The sequence below is a fragment of the Pelophylax lessonae genome (genome assembly GCF_965119305.1).
Source record: "Pelophylax lessonae genome assembly, chromosome: 7".
Taxonomy (NCBI): domain Eukaryota; kingdom Metazoa; phylum Chordata; class Amphibia; order Anura; family Ranidae; genus Pelophylax; species Pelophylax lessonae.
Genome location: NC_138774.1, coordinates 268,385,653 through 268,406,074, shown reverse-complemented (window position 1 = coordinate 268,406,074; position 20,422 = coordinate 268,385,653). Strand labels below are relative to the sequence as shown.

General features: G+C 45.6%; 1 protein-coding gene across 1 annotated transcript in view; it reads right to left on the bottom strand.

The window, feature by feature from the left end:
- COL27A1 (collagen type XXVII alpha 1 chain) overlaps positions 1-20,422 on the bottom strand; it is a 582,809-nt gene that overhangs the window by 255,381 nt on the left and 307,006 nt on the right. Inside the window, exons 22-24 of the mRNA XM_082264626.1 lie at positions 19,176-19,220; positions 16,168-16,221; positions 6,832-6,876 (exon numbers count right to left, since the gene is read on the bottom strand). Of these exons, the coding sequence (XP_082120752.1) occupies positions 6,832-6,876; positions 16,168-16,221; positions 19,176-19,220 (144 nt within the window). The remainder of the gene's footprint in view (positions 1-6,831; positions 6,877-16,167; positions 16,222-19,175; positions 19,221-20,422) is intronic.

Genomic DNA, 20,422 nt, shown 5'->3' with positions numbered 1-20,422 from the left:
CGTAAATCAGATGATAATGACCCCACAGAGGCCACCATCGCATCTGTAGTATCCGTCAGAGGATCCCTTGACTGAGCCATAAACCTCTGTTCCTTCCTGATGAGCAGAGACACCAACAGATCCACCTTGGGGGTGCACCACCGGAGACACAGCTGATGAAACACCTCCGGTAGAAGGGACCACACCCAGTGGTCAAACGCCTGCCGACTGAGGTAATCCGCCTGCCTATTTTCCACCCTGGTATTGTGTACGGTGAAGAGGGCTGGAACGAACTGTTCTGCCCACCTTAGAATGCTGGCTACCTCCAGAGCTGCCAGGACACTTCTTGTGCCCCCTTGGTGATTGACATAAGCCACAGCCGTGGCTTTGTCCAATTGAATGCGCACTGGGCAACCCTGAAGACGATCCACCCAATGATTCAGACACAGTCGGATCACTCGGAGTTCCAAGACATTGATCGGGAGTCTGGACTCTTCCAGCGTCCAGGTCCATGAGCAGAATGCTTGCAGAGGACGCCTCCCCAGCTGGATAGGCTGGCATCCATGGTGACAACTTTCCAATACAGGGGGAGGAAGGAATTTTCCAGCCGAAGCGCCAGAGAAAGAAGCCACCATATTAGGGACTTCTTCATGCCCTGACTCAGCCAGATCTGATTGTCCAGAGACTGCAGAGTCTTGTCCCATTTGGTCAGAATTTCCCTTCGTAAACGGAACCGCCTCGAAGGTAGACACCATCAGGCCCAGCACCCGCATGTCTGGAGGGATGACCATTTGTTGGACAGCAGGAGATGAATTGCAGCCTACAATTTCTGGAGTTTGTCCAGAGGAAAGATCACTCTGGCTAAGGCCGAGTTCAGAGTCAGGCCCAGATAGTCCAGTTTTGTGGACGGAACCGCTCGCAGAAGGAGATCGTCCAAGTAGCCCAGTACCGCGATCCCCCGTTGGCGAAGCAAAGCTAGCACCGGGGCTAACACTTTCCTGAAGACCCGAGGAGCAGATGCTAAAGGATAACGCCACAAACTGATAATGCTCATCTTCCACAGCAAAGCGGAGAAAACGCTGGTGACTGGCACATATTGGAATGTGAAAGTAGGCATCCTTGAAATTGATAGAGGCAAGGAAATACCCCTGATGCAGGGATGCAACCACAGTTCAGATGGAATCCATTCTGAACTTCTGTACCCCCACAAAGTAGTTTAGCGCCTTCAGGTCCAGGATTGGACGCACTTTGCCTTTCTTCCTGGTAACTGTGAACAGGTTTGAGTAAAAACCCTAAAAACGTTCCGAGGTCGGAACCGGGAAATCACCCCTTGAATCAACAGGTCTTGTACTGCCCCAAACAGGCCCTGTAAGCAGTCTGGGGACAGGTGTTGGAAGGAAAAAACCTTGCTGGGGGCCAAGAGCGAAAGTTAATCTTGTAGCCGGACTGAATTACTTTGCGGACCCACTTGTTTTGCACCCAGGAAGTCCACAAGTCCGGAAACCAGCGAAGACGTCTACGACGAGGTTTCTTGCCTTTAGTAGCCTGCAGAAGAAAAGTACTCTTTCCGCCTGAGACCTTTAATGATGTAATCTAGGGTAGCTCCAAACAGGCGATCTCCTTGAAAAGGAAGATCAATCAAGGCCTTTTTTGACGTCTGATGCGCAGACCAGCACTTGAGCCAAAAGACACACAGAAAGACCACTGCCATAAAAGAGGTGAGCCATCAGGGGAGCCGCAGCCAAAGAGGCATCACAGATAAACTGCATCCCCTGGACTAGCTGGTCTGCCAGCTCGGCAAAGGCAGGGGTGAGCTGCTCCCCCTCCAGGTCATGGTGTATGAGCTTAGCCCACTCGGTCAGAGTTTGCGACACTAGGGCAATGGTGAATACCGGCCTCACTGCTGAACCAGACCGAGTGTACATAGTGCGGGCCACAGCTTCCACCTTCCAGTCAGCCGGATCCTTAAAGGCCAGGGACTCATCAACTGAAAACATGGTTGCCTTGTTTAATCTGGATACCGGAGGGTCCACCTCCACCTCTTAAGAAGGGACTCCTCATAGGGGTAACACCTAGTAAAGCGCTTTGGAACCCCACAGGGATGCTTTGGTCGTTCCCACTCTTTAGCGACAATTCTGTCAAAATCGGCAGGCAGGAAGAAAACACCTTTGCCACTTTGGATGGCTTGTAAGTGCCAAAGGGCACCTGCGTCCTCCATCTTCAAGGTCTCACGCACAGATACAATCAGTGCATCCTCCAGCGCCTTTTTGTGCATGGTCGCAGATGTGGAGGAATCATCCTATCAGAAGATTCCAGGCGTGTGGTTGCAGACCCAGCAGGGTGACCCACGTCTGCGGTGGCCAAATAAAATTCAGGATCTAATGAGACAGATGAGGCTTTTTGCTAGCCCGTCGCCTGCAAGCCACCTCCACCAAGGACACAAGAGGCTTTAGGACTGCCGACAGTGCATGGTTGGGAGCCGAAGGGCCCCGCAGCCTCAGAGATGGGATCAGGTGGAGAAATGTGCTCCAAAGACTCCCATTAGTCACCAGTGGGACCCCACAAAAATATAAAACACTGCTAAGGGACAACCCCCACCGCGCTGGCAGCACCGCCCGATCCCCAGGTAAAAAGCACCAAGTGATCCTCAGCAGAGAGGGAGAGGGCCCCACCAGACTCACCACCCACAGAAACAGGCACCTGCAGCCACCAGGAAAATCTGCACTACACGTGCAGCGATCAGGAAGTAAAATGATCCAGGAGTTAGCACCAGGGGATGAGGAGGGGTTCCCACCGCCAAAATCACCGTCCACAAGGCTCCACTGTCATGGCCGCCACCATTTCCAATAGCAAACCACAAGGCAATGGCTACCGGACTACACAAACATGGCTGCTGTGTATAGAAACACACAAGCTACAACAAAATGGCAGCCCCGTGTGGCACCATGAGGCTTATAGAGACCCAGGAGGGAGACCAGGTTTTAAGGACAGATCCATGCAGAACGGGCGGCCCTGGCAGGAGTCCCCACCAGGTACAACCCCTCCCTCAGCACAATCGATCGTATGGTCCCTGGTGGAGGACCCCCCCAGTCCCCATTGCCAGTTAGCGCCCTGCCCCAATTCCAAGAAAGTGGCCAGACCACCCAACTAGCCCCAGCATGGGGGGGGCAGGATGAGTGACTTGGCAAAGGGGGCTGCCTGCGGGAAGGAGGGGAACCCGGGGGTCCGACCGTCCTAAGGAGGGGCCCACGTTCACCCCAAAACCCTCCAGGGAAAGAGGGGGATGACGACAGCTACTCACCATATCAGGAAACAGGCAGGCACCGCTCTAGACAGAACTGCTCACCATTGAAATGGGGGGCTGTTGGCAAGGAGGAACGCTGCAACTTGGGCTGAGACCCAGTCCTATGCGACCTCGCGAGGTGCTTAATTCACAAGCCAGCCCCGTCGAGTGGGGCTATGTCACGGCCGACCTAGCGCAGAGCTGAGGACTGTGCATGCTCTTTGGCCAGACTGGGGAGACCACTGGATCGAGATTATCCAGCCCGTCACCCAGTCAAGAAAAAAATCCAGGAGGAAAAAATTTTCTATCTAAAAAATTTTTTGCCAGGACCAAAGTTGGCCCCAGTGACATCGGGCTACACAAACATGGCGACCAACCGGAGACCAGCCAGACTAAGGGAAAATGGGCCAGTGACATCATCCGGCTACATAAACATGGCCGCCAACTGGAGACCAGCCAGACTAAAGGCCCGTACACACGTACCGATCGTCGGCATACAAACGTCGGTGGACGAAGGATCTGCCGATTGTACGCGTGTTAGTATGGTGCCTCCGACAGATGTCTGCGCACAATCCGCGGACAAAAGTCTTTCTTGCAAACATGAAAATATTTGTATGCCGACACCAGAACGGACGATTGTTCGCCTGTCAGTACACAATTCGGCCGACAGACCGCAGATTTGCAAGACTGGGCATGCTCAGAAAATAGAAAACACAGGGAAAGTTAACCATTACATGACATCACTTCTGCAGTCGGCGGACAAAATTCTTGTGCTGTCCTTGTGCTGTCTTTGCACTTTTCAGCAGACACCGACATCCCGGGGAGAAAAGAGGAACATTTGTATGCCGACCATCGGTACGTGTGTACGGGGCTTAAGGGAAAATGGCCACCATCAGTTACAAACGCTGAAGCATGCTGCCAGAATCTTCCTTGCAAACTCTGAAAAATTGTACCTTCTGCAAGGGGACCCCCCGAAGGTAGGACACACGTTAGGGGAGACACTGCACCGGTTTCTGCACTGGGACCCCCGTGCACTATACCCACACTGCAAACAGTAGGGCATGCACCTAGGAGTCTCCTACACTGGGACAACTCCAGACTACCAGGGCAGGACACACACTATCCCAGGACCCTTACAGAGTGGGGATAGCGGGGGAGATCCCAGGGGTCTCTGCTGCATTCTCTGCCCTGGGACAGCTACTAGACTCTAGGTCCAGACAGGGGGTGAGGAAGTAGGGAAAAGGAAGTAGGGGAAGCCCAGCTCACTGAGGGATTTAAGGATGAGAGGAGGGAACCTGCAGGCAGGTCCGACCATCCCCGGAGGTTACCCACGTCCACCCCAAAAAACTGCCAAAAGGGGAGGGAGGACTGTTCTTACCCTTCCACGATGCGGGTAACGCTCCAGACAGAATCCTTGTGCGACTTAGGCCCAAGCCCGGTCATATGGGACCCTGCAGTATGTTTAACTCACGAGCCAGCCTCTGTCCGTGAGACTATGTTGTGGCCAACCTAGCGTGTAGCTGCAGTTTGCACGCGCTCGATGGCTGGGGGGACCACTGGATCTAGATTATCCAGCCCTTTGCAGAGCCCGGCAGTTGATTGTAGATCTCCCGAGAGAAAAAACAAAAAAGATGTAAGGAAGGAGAAAAAATTGCTAGAGCCAGTGATCCCAGCTGGGAGCCTAGGTCCTTACTCCTGGCTAGACAGATAAAAACTGATTATCTAGAGCAGAGGGGGGGGGGGGGGGTTATATACCAAGCGGAGGATGGCCCATGGGGATAGCCAGGTGTTTTTTGTTCTGCCTAGTCCTACTCTTGAAGGAGGCAATATAACCCAGTAGTTATGATTTATGGAGCGCTGTGTCCATCGATTAACGAAAGAGAATTATTGGTTAAATTGGTTATTGGTTAATATTGACAATAGTGAAATGAGTAAAAGTAAAAATCCTTTACAGCTTAATTGTAGTGAGCTAATGTGGTAAAGTGGCATCAAAATGGTAGTGCATGCACCCAGAACTGCCTGAGCACCCCCTCAATTATGTTCTAGTGCTCCAGGAGCTCCAAACCTATACCCCATCCCCTTGCCTCCCTGTTGGTGTAGGAATCTGACAGCCAATTAGTGGGGCTCAGAAAGCAGGGCCAAGCACATACTTCTTAAAAGAAGCTAATATTTGCATATTGGCAGGCCTAAAGGTTTGGGCTGCCAAAGCTCTGTACAGAAATAAGTGAGGTGTCTGCTTTACAGTGTAAGATATGTGAACAGGTACACTTTGAAGGTATGTTCAAATTGACTATTCAAACCTAAAATGTATACTTCAGTCTGTTAACATGTTACATAAGAAGGCAGTTATTCATTACTTCTTATTTCAAACACAAACATTAAAAACAAAGCCAAGGATGGAGTACTGGATCGCACAGAGCTGGCTCCCGATCAGCCAGCTTGAATATAAATTTACATGTTCATTTACTAGCTTCCAACCGCAGCATTTTATCAGCTTTTTATGAGAATTTAAAAAGCTGCACTCATGTTGGTCCAATTTGGGGTAACTCAGGGTACCAATTATCTACTTTAAGAGAGCTTGAAAGAAGACTGAAGAACATTTTACTGGGGAAAAATATATTTCTCCAGTAAGTATTCTTCCAGAAAGACAAAAAAAAGTCTGAGTAAACATTAAGATATTTTGAGAGTAAAGAACCTAATATTGTTATTGGCGCTCAGGTTAATGGCTTCTTTCTTGCTGAGCTTGAATAGCGATGTGTAAATATTGGATGGGACCTGGAAGTGTGGATTAACAACTCTGGGTTATATAGCAGCATGAGAAGCAACTAGAGTCTTAGAGATAGGCTTAAACCACCACTATACCACAAAACAAATGCAAAAATACATTAGACACATTATGTGAAAACTAATAGTCACTGCACTGTATGTATAAAGTATTCTATTCAATAGATAAATCAAGCTACTCAACATTTATCTATGTAAAATCTTTGCATCTAATTTTGCACTGAATATAGCCAATGACATTACTGGACTTGAAGTTCGCTGTGTGTAGAAAATTGTAGTCTCTCTACAATAGCAATATAAAGTGGCTATTGAGGGGAGACTTGGCTTGGCATCCTTCTACCAGCTGGACCCAAGTGAAATACACAGTACTTTACTCTCCCCCTCCTTTCCTAAAGCAGGCAATGGCAAAGTCCAAGAGCCACGTGAAATTGGAGGGAGGGACCTCCAGAAGCATCCTGGAACTTACATTATGCTTTCTTTCAGAGCTCCCACAAATAAGCAGAGGATAAGTAAGTTTAAGTAGCAGAGAAGACCAGACTATTAAGGGAACCCATTACTTTGCCCTGAATAGAGAAGATAAAGGCTCTATTTAACCTATAAATGTTCTTAAAGTCTCTCATACATAATTAGGAAATGCTGGTATTGTGGTCCTTTGCTGGTTCGTCATATTTAAAATATTCCCTGTCTTCAGCAGTTGCTGACCACCCAAGACCATATGAAAACATAACATTCATTGAATGATGGAGAGAATGGCAACGTCAGGCAGGAGATGAAATTTACAGCACCTGTTCGCCGATCTTCCCAGCTCTTCCTGTGTTTCCTGGCTCACCCTGCAGAAGCACCAACAGACAGGAAGACGCAGTCACTTATAAGCTCTGTTCTCACATTGCTGAGCATACTAAATGAAGTGTACAAAGAAAACATAGAAGGGCAGGTGTTAAGAAGATGGTGGTGTGAGTCAGTTCTGCAGTGGAAAGCTGTTTGGGAATGGAAAATGGTGGTGAGAAAGAGAGGTGGAGAGTACCCATTCAGCCAGGAGGCAGAGACCTTTGACAAAGACTGAAAGACTAGAAGCTGATACAGGCTGATGTTTATAGTAAGGAGCTATATATGAACTAAAGTAGCTCACAGTACTTAATCTGATAATCTTCAATTGCAATAGCTGCTCTAATGCATAATTTAGTAACTGGTTTTCTGCAAGTCTTTGTTCTTAAGACAAACCTACAATACCACTCCTATCAGGGTGGATAAATTAAGTATAAAAGAAAACTGAACCACTTATTTTTCCTGCAGAAAAAGCTGTTCGGTGTTTCCTCCAGTACCCTCCACATGATAAAAGCTAGGGCATTTGGGCATATAACCTCTACTTATTAAAGGGTTTACCAGTGTTCAGAGGCTACCAACAGAAACTGAGTGAGGGCATGGTTAAGTCATTACTAGGGAACCGAAGCATCAGTTTCTCTAGGACATTCATTTTCAGCCTGCTTTGACTCTTTGTTTAGCCAAAATTGTCACTGCAGCTTTAAAGGTAACGTTTGAGTAACAATGTCTTGCTAGGGAACACTACCGAACAAAAGACTTTGTCACACCAAGGAACTCTATTCTTTGGTTGCTAATACTTTTTCCCATTTCCATGGCAATAAAGTTACAATGATTTTACATTTGGGAATTGCACCATTTTAGCATGCCAGAAAGAACTGCAAACAATTGTCAAAAAATGTATTTATGCAATTACAAAAAAGAGTGAGTATATCAAAATACAAACAATACACCCTTATCAGATAAAAAACCTTGAAAAACAAACCCACTTACAAATCCTAATGAAAGACCCAGTACATAGTAAACTGCATTAGTAAATATCGCAAAGTTCAAAATTGATAATCCAATACCAACTTAAAGGCTCAGTAATGTGCAATAGTAAATATATACTGCATGCAAGAATATTAGCACTAAACGAAAGAGAAAATATACATGTATTGGCTAGGGTAATATTGAACGCAAACCCTAATGAGGTGAACGCAAACCCTAATGAGGTAATAGAAGAATTAGTCAGTCAAAAAAACCCAACAAAAAGGTCAATTGCCTCCGTTGCATCAGCCCTATGAAGGTTTCCAATTGAGTCAAGCTCTTTTTGGAGGATTCAAAGGCATTCCCATCATTTTTTAAGCCTGTCCAAATGCCACTGGCTGGACTTTCCTAAAACAATATCTTTGGAAACCCCCCTAAAAAACACCCCTACAGGAAGTTTAGCTCAAATATAAACCTTTTTGGTTACTATGGAACAGAGCACTGAAAATAGACTTGGAATCTTAGTTTCCCTTTATACGTTCTCTATGATGCCTGACTTTTTGTTGAGTCCTGAGACATGTCTACCATGCTATCCTGTAAAGACTAAACACGTGTGAGCAAATACAGGCTATAAATAGAACCACAGAGAATAGCACAAAAAAGGTTACTTTCAAATCTTACAAGGCTACATAAAAACACCTGATCTTAATAAGTAAGTATGGGGATTTAGTCACACCATAAGGCCATACTGTGCTTAAGCCCACCACTGCATCAAAGTACCCCATTTTCAGTGGTTCCTACACTATTCATAGAATAGGACCCACTGATAATGGGGTACTTTGATGCAGTAGTGGGCTTAAGCATGGTATGGCCCTATGGTGTGACTAAATCCCCATACTTACTTAAATTAAGATCAGGTGTTTTGAAGTAGCCTAGTAAGATTTGAAACTAACTTTTTCTTGTATGTGTGTCCTATTCTCTGTGGTTCTGTTTGTATATTAACACAACACTCCTGTGACCCATTTTCAGACAGACAGTGGGCTAAAGCCCACTGTCAGCGGATGTCACTGAACCGGGTCCAGTCTCGGGGAAAGATCCTGACCATATGGTTGGGATCCGCCCAGAACCCTGGACCAGCACCTGGCTCAGCCTCTCAGCGATCTGCCGAGTGCCTGAGTAAGCCCTTCCCAACCCCCAGCCACAGCCCAGGGCTCCAGTAAGAGCTGGAAGGGAGAGCAGAGAGCTGCTAACCCACAGTCACCGCTCTCTGCTCAGAGCAGAGGGGGAGAACCCAAGTGATAAGCAGTGTTGGATTGCACAGTTCTTACTGCAGAGACAGCAGGGGAAAGATGCAGAGTTGAGCTGATGGGAAGTATAATTGTTTGTTTTTTTACAATCCCGAACTTCTCTTTTAAGGCTGCATTCACACTTGAGCGTAGCGTTTTCGCGCGTTTTTTACCACAATTTTTACCACAATTTTCAGGCGTTTTTGGAGGCAGGCATTGACATCTATCAAAAACGCTTGTAATCAGCCCAAAAAGAAGCTTGTGTACTTTTTTCAGCTACAGGCGTTTTGCTTCAGGCATTAAAACGCTCAGATATGAACAGGGGCCATTTAAATGAATGGGGTTTTACTTGTTGGGCATTTTGGAACGTTTTGTTTGAGCGTTTTTGGAGTTGAAAAATGCTCAAAAACGCCCAGGTGTGAATGGAGCCTAAAGGTACACTGCAGTCAAAATAAAAAAATAAGCATGTAAACTGCTTTAGGGCAAACCCTTACTACTAGATGGTTCCAGTTTTGATCAGTGTTAAATTTTGTCCACTTGGCTACCTGGTTACATTCTTACAGTTGCTCATTTATTTTCTGAATGACCCTGGATAGAAGCCTGCAAAACACTTTGTAAAAATACATGGTCCTACCCAAAAGAACTGTGACAGACTCTCAAAATCTAGATCTACTGCAATAGACAAAAAAAAAAAAAAAAAAATCAAATAAGGGCAAATTCGGTGGTCTTTAGTACAAATGCAGTGTTTGCTGAAAAGCATCTCACTAGTAATTTACTGATTTGGCAGTTTTTAAAATAGAAAAGGGACTGGGCCATACTCCATCTTTACAAATTCAGTCCACCTAAATTAGTATTTCTGTTCTTGAAAGATGCCTGGAAAATCCGACCACTCAACAGTTTTGTATAACTCTTGCTATGCAGTATATAACTGAATGGTGAGATCTCTGTGTTTGAGTTCCCAAGTCTGCGGACATTTTTGGTCATTATTAGGGCCTCCGCTCTTCCTGTTGGATGTTTTTTTATTTTAGGACAGGCGTTGTGGGAGGGATGATCGAAAACTCCCAGGTGGACATGAATAGAGGGCAGGGAAATTAGAATGTATGTGCATTTCCAAGACATATAAGAAGCCATCAATAACTAAGATATCTGTGTTGGGTGGACTGTCTAAGGGAAATATCACAAAGCAACATACTTGTCTTGACAGCTTAATCTGGAAGTAGTTACTATCCTTGACTTTTCTGATTTCTGGGCAGTGTGTCACGTCTAAAGCTCAGAAATATAACCAGCTCAGCTTCACAGTCAATGACTTAACTACCCCAAGCATTCAGTCTTAGGTTTAAAAATGCTTTTGAGAAGGGTATTTAGCTTTGTTGCAGGTTTTCTTAAACATAAATAAAAGTGTTTATAAGAGTGAAAAAGGCCTTTCCCCTTCTTAAGCTGGATACACACTATACAACTTTTGTTGTTTGATTTTCTTTAGATTTACGTCCAACTATGTAGTGCAAGGGCCTGCCTGATTGCATACAAATTGAAAGTGTTTAGGTCTAACCTCATATTATATGGTTTTGGAAAATCTAAAGGAAAAAATCTAAAGACAATTGTATAGTGTGTATCCAGCTTTAGTCTTGCATTTACTTCAAAGTGCCAGGTTCACTTTAAAAATAAATAAATAAAACAATTAAAATAAAAAAAGGGAAGCGTAGGAAGGCTTTAAGTTAGTGCTTCATCTGTCCCTGGCTTCTGTACGTGCATGTTATATCAGCCTGTTATAATTTGCTGGTGTGAGCTGGATGTGATTTCGAGGATTTACTTATCACACATATGGAAATAGTGTGTATAAAAAAATCTGAGTCAGTTTGTGGCATTTCTCTTTGCCCTCGAGAAATGCCAGGAACTTGTGCCAGGTCTGAGGAGTAGCAAACCTCCCAGACTTACAATGAGTGCCAAGTAAATGGAACTCTTTGTTACATGGAGCACAAGTACTAAAGGAGAATGGTAAAAAATACAGAGCTGTTTTTTTTCAATAGAACTTCCTTTCAACGATGTATTCACATCAAGAAAAAAAGCTTTTTCCCTGTTCAGTCATCTATCCAAAAGGCAGAGGCGGCTCTCTAATTAGGCAGTTTAGGCGGCCGCCGAAGGCCTCACGCTAGAAGGGGGCCTCGCGGCCGCCTAATCAATGTAGTCAGGGCCGGCGCGGCGCTGCCTCTGTTTGTTCCAGCTAAGAGGGAGCCTGCCCGTGTCCTGCCCATCCGTTCCGCCGCTTGGAGGGGGCACAAAATTAGTGTCTGTGTGATGGAGGGGGAGAGACGCTGTTGTCCGCTCGTTGCAGAGTTTCACTGCGAAGTGCGGACCGCCCCGCCTATCCTCCGCCCATGGAGAATCTGGAGTCGGAAACGAATGGAGAAAGGCAGCTGACGGCCAATAGAGTGAGGCGGGAGGAGCTCTGGCTGGCTCTGCAAGGAGACCCCATGACGAAAAGGCATCCAGGAAGTCTGAAGAGGCAGAAGCGCTGAGGCTGAACGACTGCCTGAAGCTGAGGGAGAAAACGACTGACAAGGTAAGTAATTGCCAGTGCAATTGATTGGTAATTGGTGCCGTTCTCCCCCACCATCCCCACTGCCTCTTTCTGATCCCATCCCTCCACAACCTTCACAGATTTCATCCCTGATGGGGGGGGGGGATTAGTAAGAGGTGGTGGGGGAGGATGGCACCCCCCCCATTACCACTGCCACTGATCCCCCCCCCTCACCACTACAGCTGCCACTCAATCCACCCCCATCACTACCGCTGCCACTCAATCCACCCCCCATCACCACCGCAGCCACTCAATCCACCCCCCATCACCACCGCTGCCACTCAATCCACCCCCCATCACCACCGCTGCTACTCAATCTACCCCCCATCACCACCGCTGCCACTCAATCCACCCCCCATCACCACCGCTGCCACTCAATCTACCCCCCATCACCACCGCTGCCACTCAATCCACCCCCCATCACCACCGCTGCCACTCAATCCACCCCCCATCACCACCGCTGCCACTCAATCCACCCCCCATCACCACCGCTGCCACTCAATCTACCCCCCATCACCACTGCTGCCACTCAATCCACCCCCCCATCACCACCGCTGCCACTCAATCTACCCCCCATCACCACCGCTGCCACTCAATCTACCCCCCATCACCACCGCTGCCACTCAATCCACCCCCCATCACCACCGCTGCCACTCAATCCACCCCCCATCACCACAGCTGCCACTCAATCCACCCCCCATCACCACAGCTGCCACTCAATCCACCCCCATCACCACAGCTGCCACTCAATCCACCCCCATCACCACCGCTGCCACTCAATCCACCCCCCATCACCACCGCTGCCACTCAATCCACCCCCCATCACCACCGCTGCCACTCAATCTACCCCCCATCACCACCGCTGCCACTCAATCCACCCCCCATCACCACCGCTGCCACTCAATCTACCCCCCATCACCACCGCTGCCACTCAATCCACCCCCCATCACCACCGCTGCCACTCAATCCACCCCCCATCACCACAGCTGCCACTCAATCCACCCCCCATCACCACAGCTGCCACTCAATCCACCCCCATCACCACAGCTGCCACTCAATCCACCCCCCATTAACACCGCTGCCACTCAATCCCCCCCCCCATCACCACCGCTGCCACTCAATCCACCCCCCATCACCACCGCTGCCACTCATCCCACCCCCCATCACCACCGCTGTCACTCATCCCACCCCCATCACCACAGCTGCCACTCAATCCACCCCCCATAACCACCGCTGTCACTCATCCCACCCCCCATCACCACCGCTGCCACTCATCCCACCCCCCATCACCACCGCTGCCACTGATCCCACCCCCCATCACCACAGCGGCCACTCAATCCACCCCCCATCACCACCGCTGCCACTCATCCCACCCCCCATCACCACCGCTGCCACTCATCCCACCCCCCATCACCACAGCTGCCACTCATCCCACCCACCCCCATCACCACCGCTGCCACTCATCCCACCCTCACGTTACCACCGCTGCCACTCATCCCACCCCCACATCACCACAGCTGCCACTCAATCCACCCCCCATCACCACCGCTGCCACTCATCCCACCCTCCCCATCACCACAGCTGCCACTCAATCCACCCGCCATCACCACCACTGCCACTTATCCCACCCCCACATCACTACTGCTGCCACTCATCCCACCCCCCATCACCACGGCTGCCACAATATGCAGTTCATTTTAATATCGCCTGCTTATTTATTTCTTTTATCGTGCGTGGGGGGCCTCCTACATGATTTTCGCCTAAGGCCTCAAAAAGTCTAGAGCCGCCTCTGCCAAAAGGTGTTAGAGAAGCTCAGGAAGTGTTACAGAAGTGTACAGTGTTACAGTTCTGATAAAATGATATGGGATTTACAATGTGTTACTTACAAAGAAAGTATAAATAACAAGTAGACACTTTCTCTGGGCATGTGTGGACAAAGCACATTTTGACTTTAAAGCAGAAGTATGGGATTCATAAAAAAAAAAAATATATATAGATTATAAAATATATATATATATATATATATATATTCACCTAGGTGAATGCAGCATCGGTCCAATGCTGCATCTGTTCCCTGCCGGCTCGAAGACCGAAAACTGAGTGATCAGCCTGCAGAGAGCTGATGACTGTGTCAGCGGCTGTCTGCTCTCCCCTCCATCGCTCACTGGAGTGTTGGGCTGTTGGGGGGCAGCTGGCTCAGGCTCTCAGTGACTCACTGAGAGACTGAGTTAGCTGCCAGGGAAGCCGGACCTTGAGGGAGCAGAGATAAGTAGCTCTGAATTTAGTCTGGCTTTAAAGTTTGTTCACTCAGCATAACAGCCAGACAGCTAGCATTTCCAGAAGATTAGCATTGGTAGCATTTCCCTTGTGACAGACTTAAGCCCCGTACACACGTACCGATCGTCGGCCGAACGATCGGCCGTCTTTTGTCCAGGGCTGTCGGTGTCTGTTGAAAAGTGCAAAAGACTGCACAAGAATTTTGTCCACCGACTACAGCCGACTGCAGAAGTGATGTCATGTAATGGTTAACTTTCCCTGTGTTTTTTCTTTTCGGAGCATGCCCAGTCTTGCAAATCTGCTGTCTGTCGGCCGAATTCTGTACTGACTGGCGAACAATCGGCCGCTCTGGTGTCGGCATACAAAAATTTTCATGCTTGCAAGACAGATTCTTTTCGGCCGAAAGTGCGCTGTCGGCTGCATCATACTAACAAGCCTAAAATCGGCAGATCGGTACGTGTGTACGGGCCTTTACTTTAAACGCTATAGCGAATTTAATGGTATCTAAAGTGTTATGTAGGGGGAAGGACGGTCATGGCCCCATCCTTGGCCTAGAACCCAAGGGGCTTCACAGGGGTAAAGGCTAACACAAGTACCTAAAGGCACCATAAAGTGCCTGTGCTTCAGTACTGTTGCTACTTTAGAAACTTCTTAGGCCAGGTCAGGTTTAATTTAATCTGAAATCACTGCTACCAATTTTATGTCCTATTTACATGTGGTGCAGGAGAGTATGCTTCCTGAAACTTTTGACATGCAGCTCTGCTTCGCTTTCTGTGCTTGATGTACCAACAATCAGATTCCAACTTCCAATGCAGAATGCTGAATGGTGCCTGTGAGAAATCTACTGACATTTTGATAACATGAGGCATTCCATATGTGAAAAACAGCAATAGACCTACAGTGGGTGTGTTTCAGAATTTCTTTCTCTGCATTACAAATAGGGAAGCAAAAGGAGTTCTCAGACCATCATATTACCAACAAATGTAACAGGGTGGACTGGATATACCAAATCTAGATAAAAACTACAGAAGTGAGCAGGTAGACTTTGTTTCCTTTATGCACTTTAAAACAGACAGAATTGAAGCCAAGCAATGGGCATTTCAATATTTACATATTTTTAATAAGCAGTAAATAAACTTTAAAACAAGTCTTTACTGACCTCTGTAGTTGCAGCCACTGCGGAGTAATTAATCCTCAAAGTTTGCATCAGAAGCCTCAAAGTTTTAAATTCTCTTGGTAGCTCTGCTTTATCCTAGTAGCTATCACTTGGAAGCCTGCCAGCGTTCTATTCCCTAATGTAATCACAGAGCAGGAGCACAGGAAGGACTGCTGAGACATCACTTGAATTCCTTTTTTGCATTTATTTTGAACTTTGAAGATGAATTGCCCCACAGTGGCTGTAGCTGCAACAGTCAGCGAGGGAATATTTTCTGTTTCAATATGTTTATTGTTTTGAAAAGGAGCATAAAAAAATCAAGTAAGCATTGGAATCGCCCATGCAGGGGCTAAATCATGGTTAGTCATAACAAATAATGATTAAAGTATCATCATGTTAATGACTATAAAGAAATTCTAAAACCTAAGGATGATAATAAACACCAAAAATGCCAGCGAGGGGATATTTTACCTGATATTTTGAATTTTTTAATGTCAATAGCCTAGCCACAGTTCTATAACTGCAAACGTTTTAGAACATTCCTATAAACAAAAAATCTGTGCATTTTCTACTCTAAACTAATGTTGTTTCCATCATTTCAACATATTTTTTCCCTGTCATTGCAGCATAGTCGAGGGTTGCAAAAATGCTACACACAGTTATTCTGAGTGGGTTCATCTACTCCAATCCTTGTATGACATAGGGAGCTGCTATGCTCAATAAGAAAATTGCAGCACACAAATTTCCATCTGGTATTGTCCTTTGTGTGGAAGGATTTCTTAACAGGGTAAGTGAGGCCAAAAACTAATTACAGCAGTAATGTAAGCAGTATGTAGAAGAGATCTCAGCATGAATTTCATGTAGCCAAATCTTTACATTGGGGATTTAGAAATTAGAATAATTTTGGTGTGGAAATCTTATTTAATAGTGGGGAGAGTGGGAAGATCTGGCCTTAATTTCTTAGCTACGCCTTTGGATTAGAATATGTCACATCAGCTAATACCAGACATTTGTGTGTAGAATCCATCACTCATACCTTTGGTCCTTCTGCTCCAGGAATACCAGGGAACCCCTTCCGGCCTAGATAACCCTAAAAGAAAAAAAAAAACACATGCATTGTGGATTGAATGCGTAAATATATATATATATGTATATATATATATATATATAAAATGTTTTTGAAAAGCAATGGCAGCCCAAATATGGTCAAACATAGCATTGTGTACCTACATCAAAACATTTAATAAGCCCTACCCTCCTAACACCACTGAAATCCTGGAAAGCCTCAAAAAAACTTCCTGATGGTTATTAAAGCCGGACTCCTTGCAGCTCTAAAAGATACACCACATCTATGTATTCATTAACAAATCATTGGATGTATGCTTAAAAAAAAAAGTACTCTTCTCATACTGAGAGAGGGAGGGCAGGACAGAGAGCAAATTGGTATATGCTACATTCACATGTGTTAAAAAGGAACATGCTAACAGGAATACAGAGCAAAGTGAGCAGAGAGATAGCCTTGCCTGTCTGCTGCTGCTCCTTATTGTGCAATAAGCAGATCAGGGTTGGAAAAAGGACACATTTGTAAACTCAATGTGGTGTCATCCACCTGGCTGTGTAAATCTCAGGCTTCAATCACAAGAAATACAAATCCTCTCGCAGGTAAAACGACTCCCTTATAAGCTTTTAATCCGTGCCACTGTTTGCCTGGAATTCAACTTTAAGCTACCCATCAACAATACCAATTAACTGCCTAACAGTTTTTCTAAAATAAAAAATTCTCATTGCAATACCATGCATGTTGTACCTATTGAGGGGGAGCACTCTGCAGGTATCCTGGGGCACCAGCATCTCTTAGGGAAAAACAATATCAACAGGTTTTTCCCCAGAGAAGGCTCAGAGAATGGATGCATGTACAGTCAGAGAGGGCCTTCACTGTTTGTTGTAATGATGTTAGGTCCCAGAAGTATAATTTCCCTAATGGACTTCAGGGGGCCAATTCTAAGGTGACTAGTGAGTAGTGCTTAGCTGCATGGGTGTATATATTCAGTCTCTTCTGCAGAAGTCTGTTCTTTATTCTTGCAGTTTAATGATGCAAGAGGGTCTCTTAAACCTGTGCTCTTTGATGTAGCATGAAAACAAGTAGCACAAATGTTAGACTGCATGCTTTAGCAAAGTCAATTTTGTGATATAAATTAACGATCTGCAATGTTCAACTAGAACTTGAGGCGCAAACAGTGTTTCTTTGATCAATCCAAAGAATACACAGAAATATGAAGGTTTCATTTACACTTGGCTGACATTTAGCGTGGCAAAACACAAAATGTGGCCAAGTTGCGCCGAAAAACATTCCTATTCTGAACACGATTCTTCCGCATTCAGGAGAGAAAGGTTGAACCTCACCTAACCGCAGCAGCTCCAAAACTGCTAAAAGCCTATGTGTACATTCGCACACAGGCTTTTATAGAGTGGAATTTAGGAGCTTTGGCAAAAAAAAGCCAAAAGCACCTAAACTCAAGTTTAGGAGCTGCTAGTCTACAATAAACCCTGAAAAGGCCCTGATGCTACTGCATCAAGTTTTTAGCGCTTTTTTGCACATTTTTATATGTTTTTGGAGCACCCTTCATTTGAACGGGGGCCTCCCTCCGCTCAAAAAACACACTAAAGAAGTTTATGTACCAAATGTTGGACATGAGCTAAGCGCCTTTTTGCATGGTGCATGTTTTATGCGTTGCGTCACACTGAAACCAAGGAAAAATGTGTGACTGCTACCTGCGTTTGGGGTGGGGATTAAAAAGGTTTTTTTTCGAGCATTTGCAGAAACGCTTAGTTTCTGCCCATGTTTCTGCTACGCCCAAGTGTAAACTGGGCCTCAAGAAGTCCCTATGTTTTGTTTTCTGTGAAATCCATTGCAGCATTAGGACCCTTGTACATGGGGTGTCTAGCACCTGTGCTTCCAATCCTGGTGTTTTAGTGCTTTAAGCTCTATCCAGCCACAGCGTATTTCAGCCTGCAACAGACTTTGACAGACAGCAAGCAGCGTGGCTCGACAATGTACCAGTGCTCCCGGAGGCACTAAAACGCTGGGATATAGGCACAAAGGCTAGATGTTAATGTACAAAGGGCCTACATAGTTGTATAAGCAAGAAAATACAAATATTTCCTTCAGATTCTCACCAGAGATGCCTTAAGGTGTAGGGAACACATGGTCTTAATGTCTATATATGGATACCTACCTTACTAGCCCCACCTTTGCTCTGCTCCCCTTTCCATATTTTTTTCTCCTATTAGTCAATGTCCACTCTTTTCTTTTTTAGGAGTTCCATACCTTTGCATACTTATTCTCTATACCTCTATCTACCTATTGCATACCACCTCCCAAGTTTGAATAATCTACCCTGAGGACCACTATACCCATACAAGATATGGAAAACAAAAAGACCAAAAAAAAAAAGTGCCTGACTTGTTGCTTATGGCCACATCACATCTGACATTTTGTACAATGTAAATCAAGAAGCCTTATACAGTCAATTTATGAAGGACGCAAAAATGTTCTTGAAAGAAAGCACATATTGTCTATACTTTCAAGCATTTCTTTGCTGCAAATAAACCAGCAACTTTGCAAGTGTCTTGCTAAGCAGAGCAATCAAAGATAGACTGTTAGCAAGCCAAAATACAGAGGTGACAGAGAAGTAGCTGACCACTGGTGACAGCAGGAGGAGCTGACCATGAGTACTGAGGGGTGGACAGGTTCTCATTGGGGCACACATTGCACCTATATTGGCAACTGCCAGCCATAATTACCTAATTAGAGGAATTTCAGTGTTAGATGACACCAATGCTCCAGACATAAAGGGGCTTCTATTCCTGCCCTATAAATAAGCCCTGTGCTGACTTCATTCTGGCTAGGGTCATCCGTAAGCATCTATATTAAGCTATAAAAACGTTTTGCAGGAAAAAGCTTCATTTCCTGCTAATGTCTAGGAGAAAAGAAAACTCAAAAACACAACAAGTTTAGTGAATAAAAATAAAATCAATTTGTACCTCCGGACCAGGAGCTCCTGGTGGCCCAATTGGTCCCTCCTCTCCCTAGAAAAGAAATAAAATGACAGGTCAGATAGAATTAAACCTAAACTCTCAGGTTAAAAATGACAGCTTCTTATAATATACGTGGCAAGTCAGGAAAAAGATGTTATGGTTTTTTTGCTGCTCCTACATCTATGTAATTAATGGATGTCCGTGAAAAAAATAGAGATGATAACAGTCTTTGTGTTTACCATTTTTAGGTTAGATTGTATTACAGTAAAATTATGGGTTCTATTGTCTAGAATAGCCAATTGAGCTTCCTATGGTTATTGTCTCTATTTCCAACATCATCTTCTTTAGTAAAAGGTTTCTCTACGTAATGGCACTACTCAAAACCAAGTAGTCCCTAGAGCAACCTTTCTTAACCAGGGTACCTTCAGAGGGAATTCAGGGTTCCTTGAGCAGTGGCAAACTACCTCCTGACTGATGGTGCCTACATAGTTCTAGGGTCAACATCACTTGACAAATCCAGTGGGGTTGAGACAGTGGCACCTCTCTCCTCTCAGATAAGTAGCCACAGACACCAATGGACGTTCAAGTATCTGTAAGTGGGCCTTTTTCAATGCGATTACCAAAATGTGGGGCATTCTTCCCACTGACTACTAATAAAAGAGATCATTTTCCACGAATCATCAATGTAGGGGTGAGTTACTACTGACCATTGTATAGAAGCTCTTTTCACCTGACAAGTATTGAAAGGGGGCATTTTTTACAGTTATTTTCTTGATTAATTTTAATTTAGATTACAAAAAAATGTTAGAGCATAAAGGTGTTGAATTGTTCTGCCTTGAGTGTCAAATACACTAGGTATGTCAAATTATTTACTCTTGTATTTATTAATACAGCTACTGACATGCAACTGAGACAGTCATTCAAAAGGGTCGAGCAGGTAGGTTTACGTCATTGTCATCGCATCCTCGTGGTAGGAGCAGCGGCTACCTCTGTAAGTCTTCTGGCCAGTTTTGTTGTTTTTATCCTGCAGCTATTACATTTGTTTTTAATACTAATAAAATACTACACTATATGAGCATCATTTGGGTTTCTGCCGGTGAGCTTTTTTTTTGCACAGCGTATGATCCCTTTGGAGTCTACCATCTGATCGCTTCACCTGAGCTGGAGACCCCTTTGTGTCACATCAACAATTCAAGGCTCAATGTTGTCCGCTATTTGGTGAGAGTTTAGATTGGTGGAGGTGCACGGCCGTG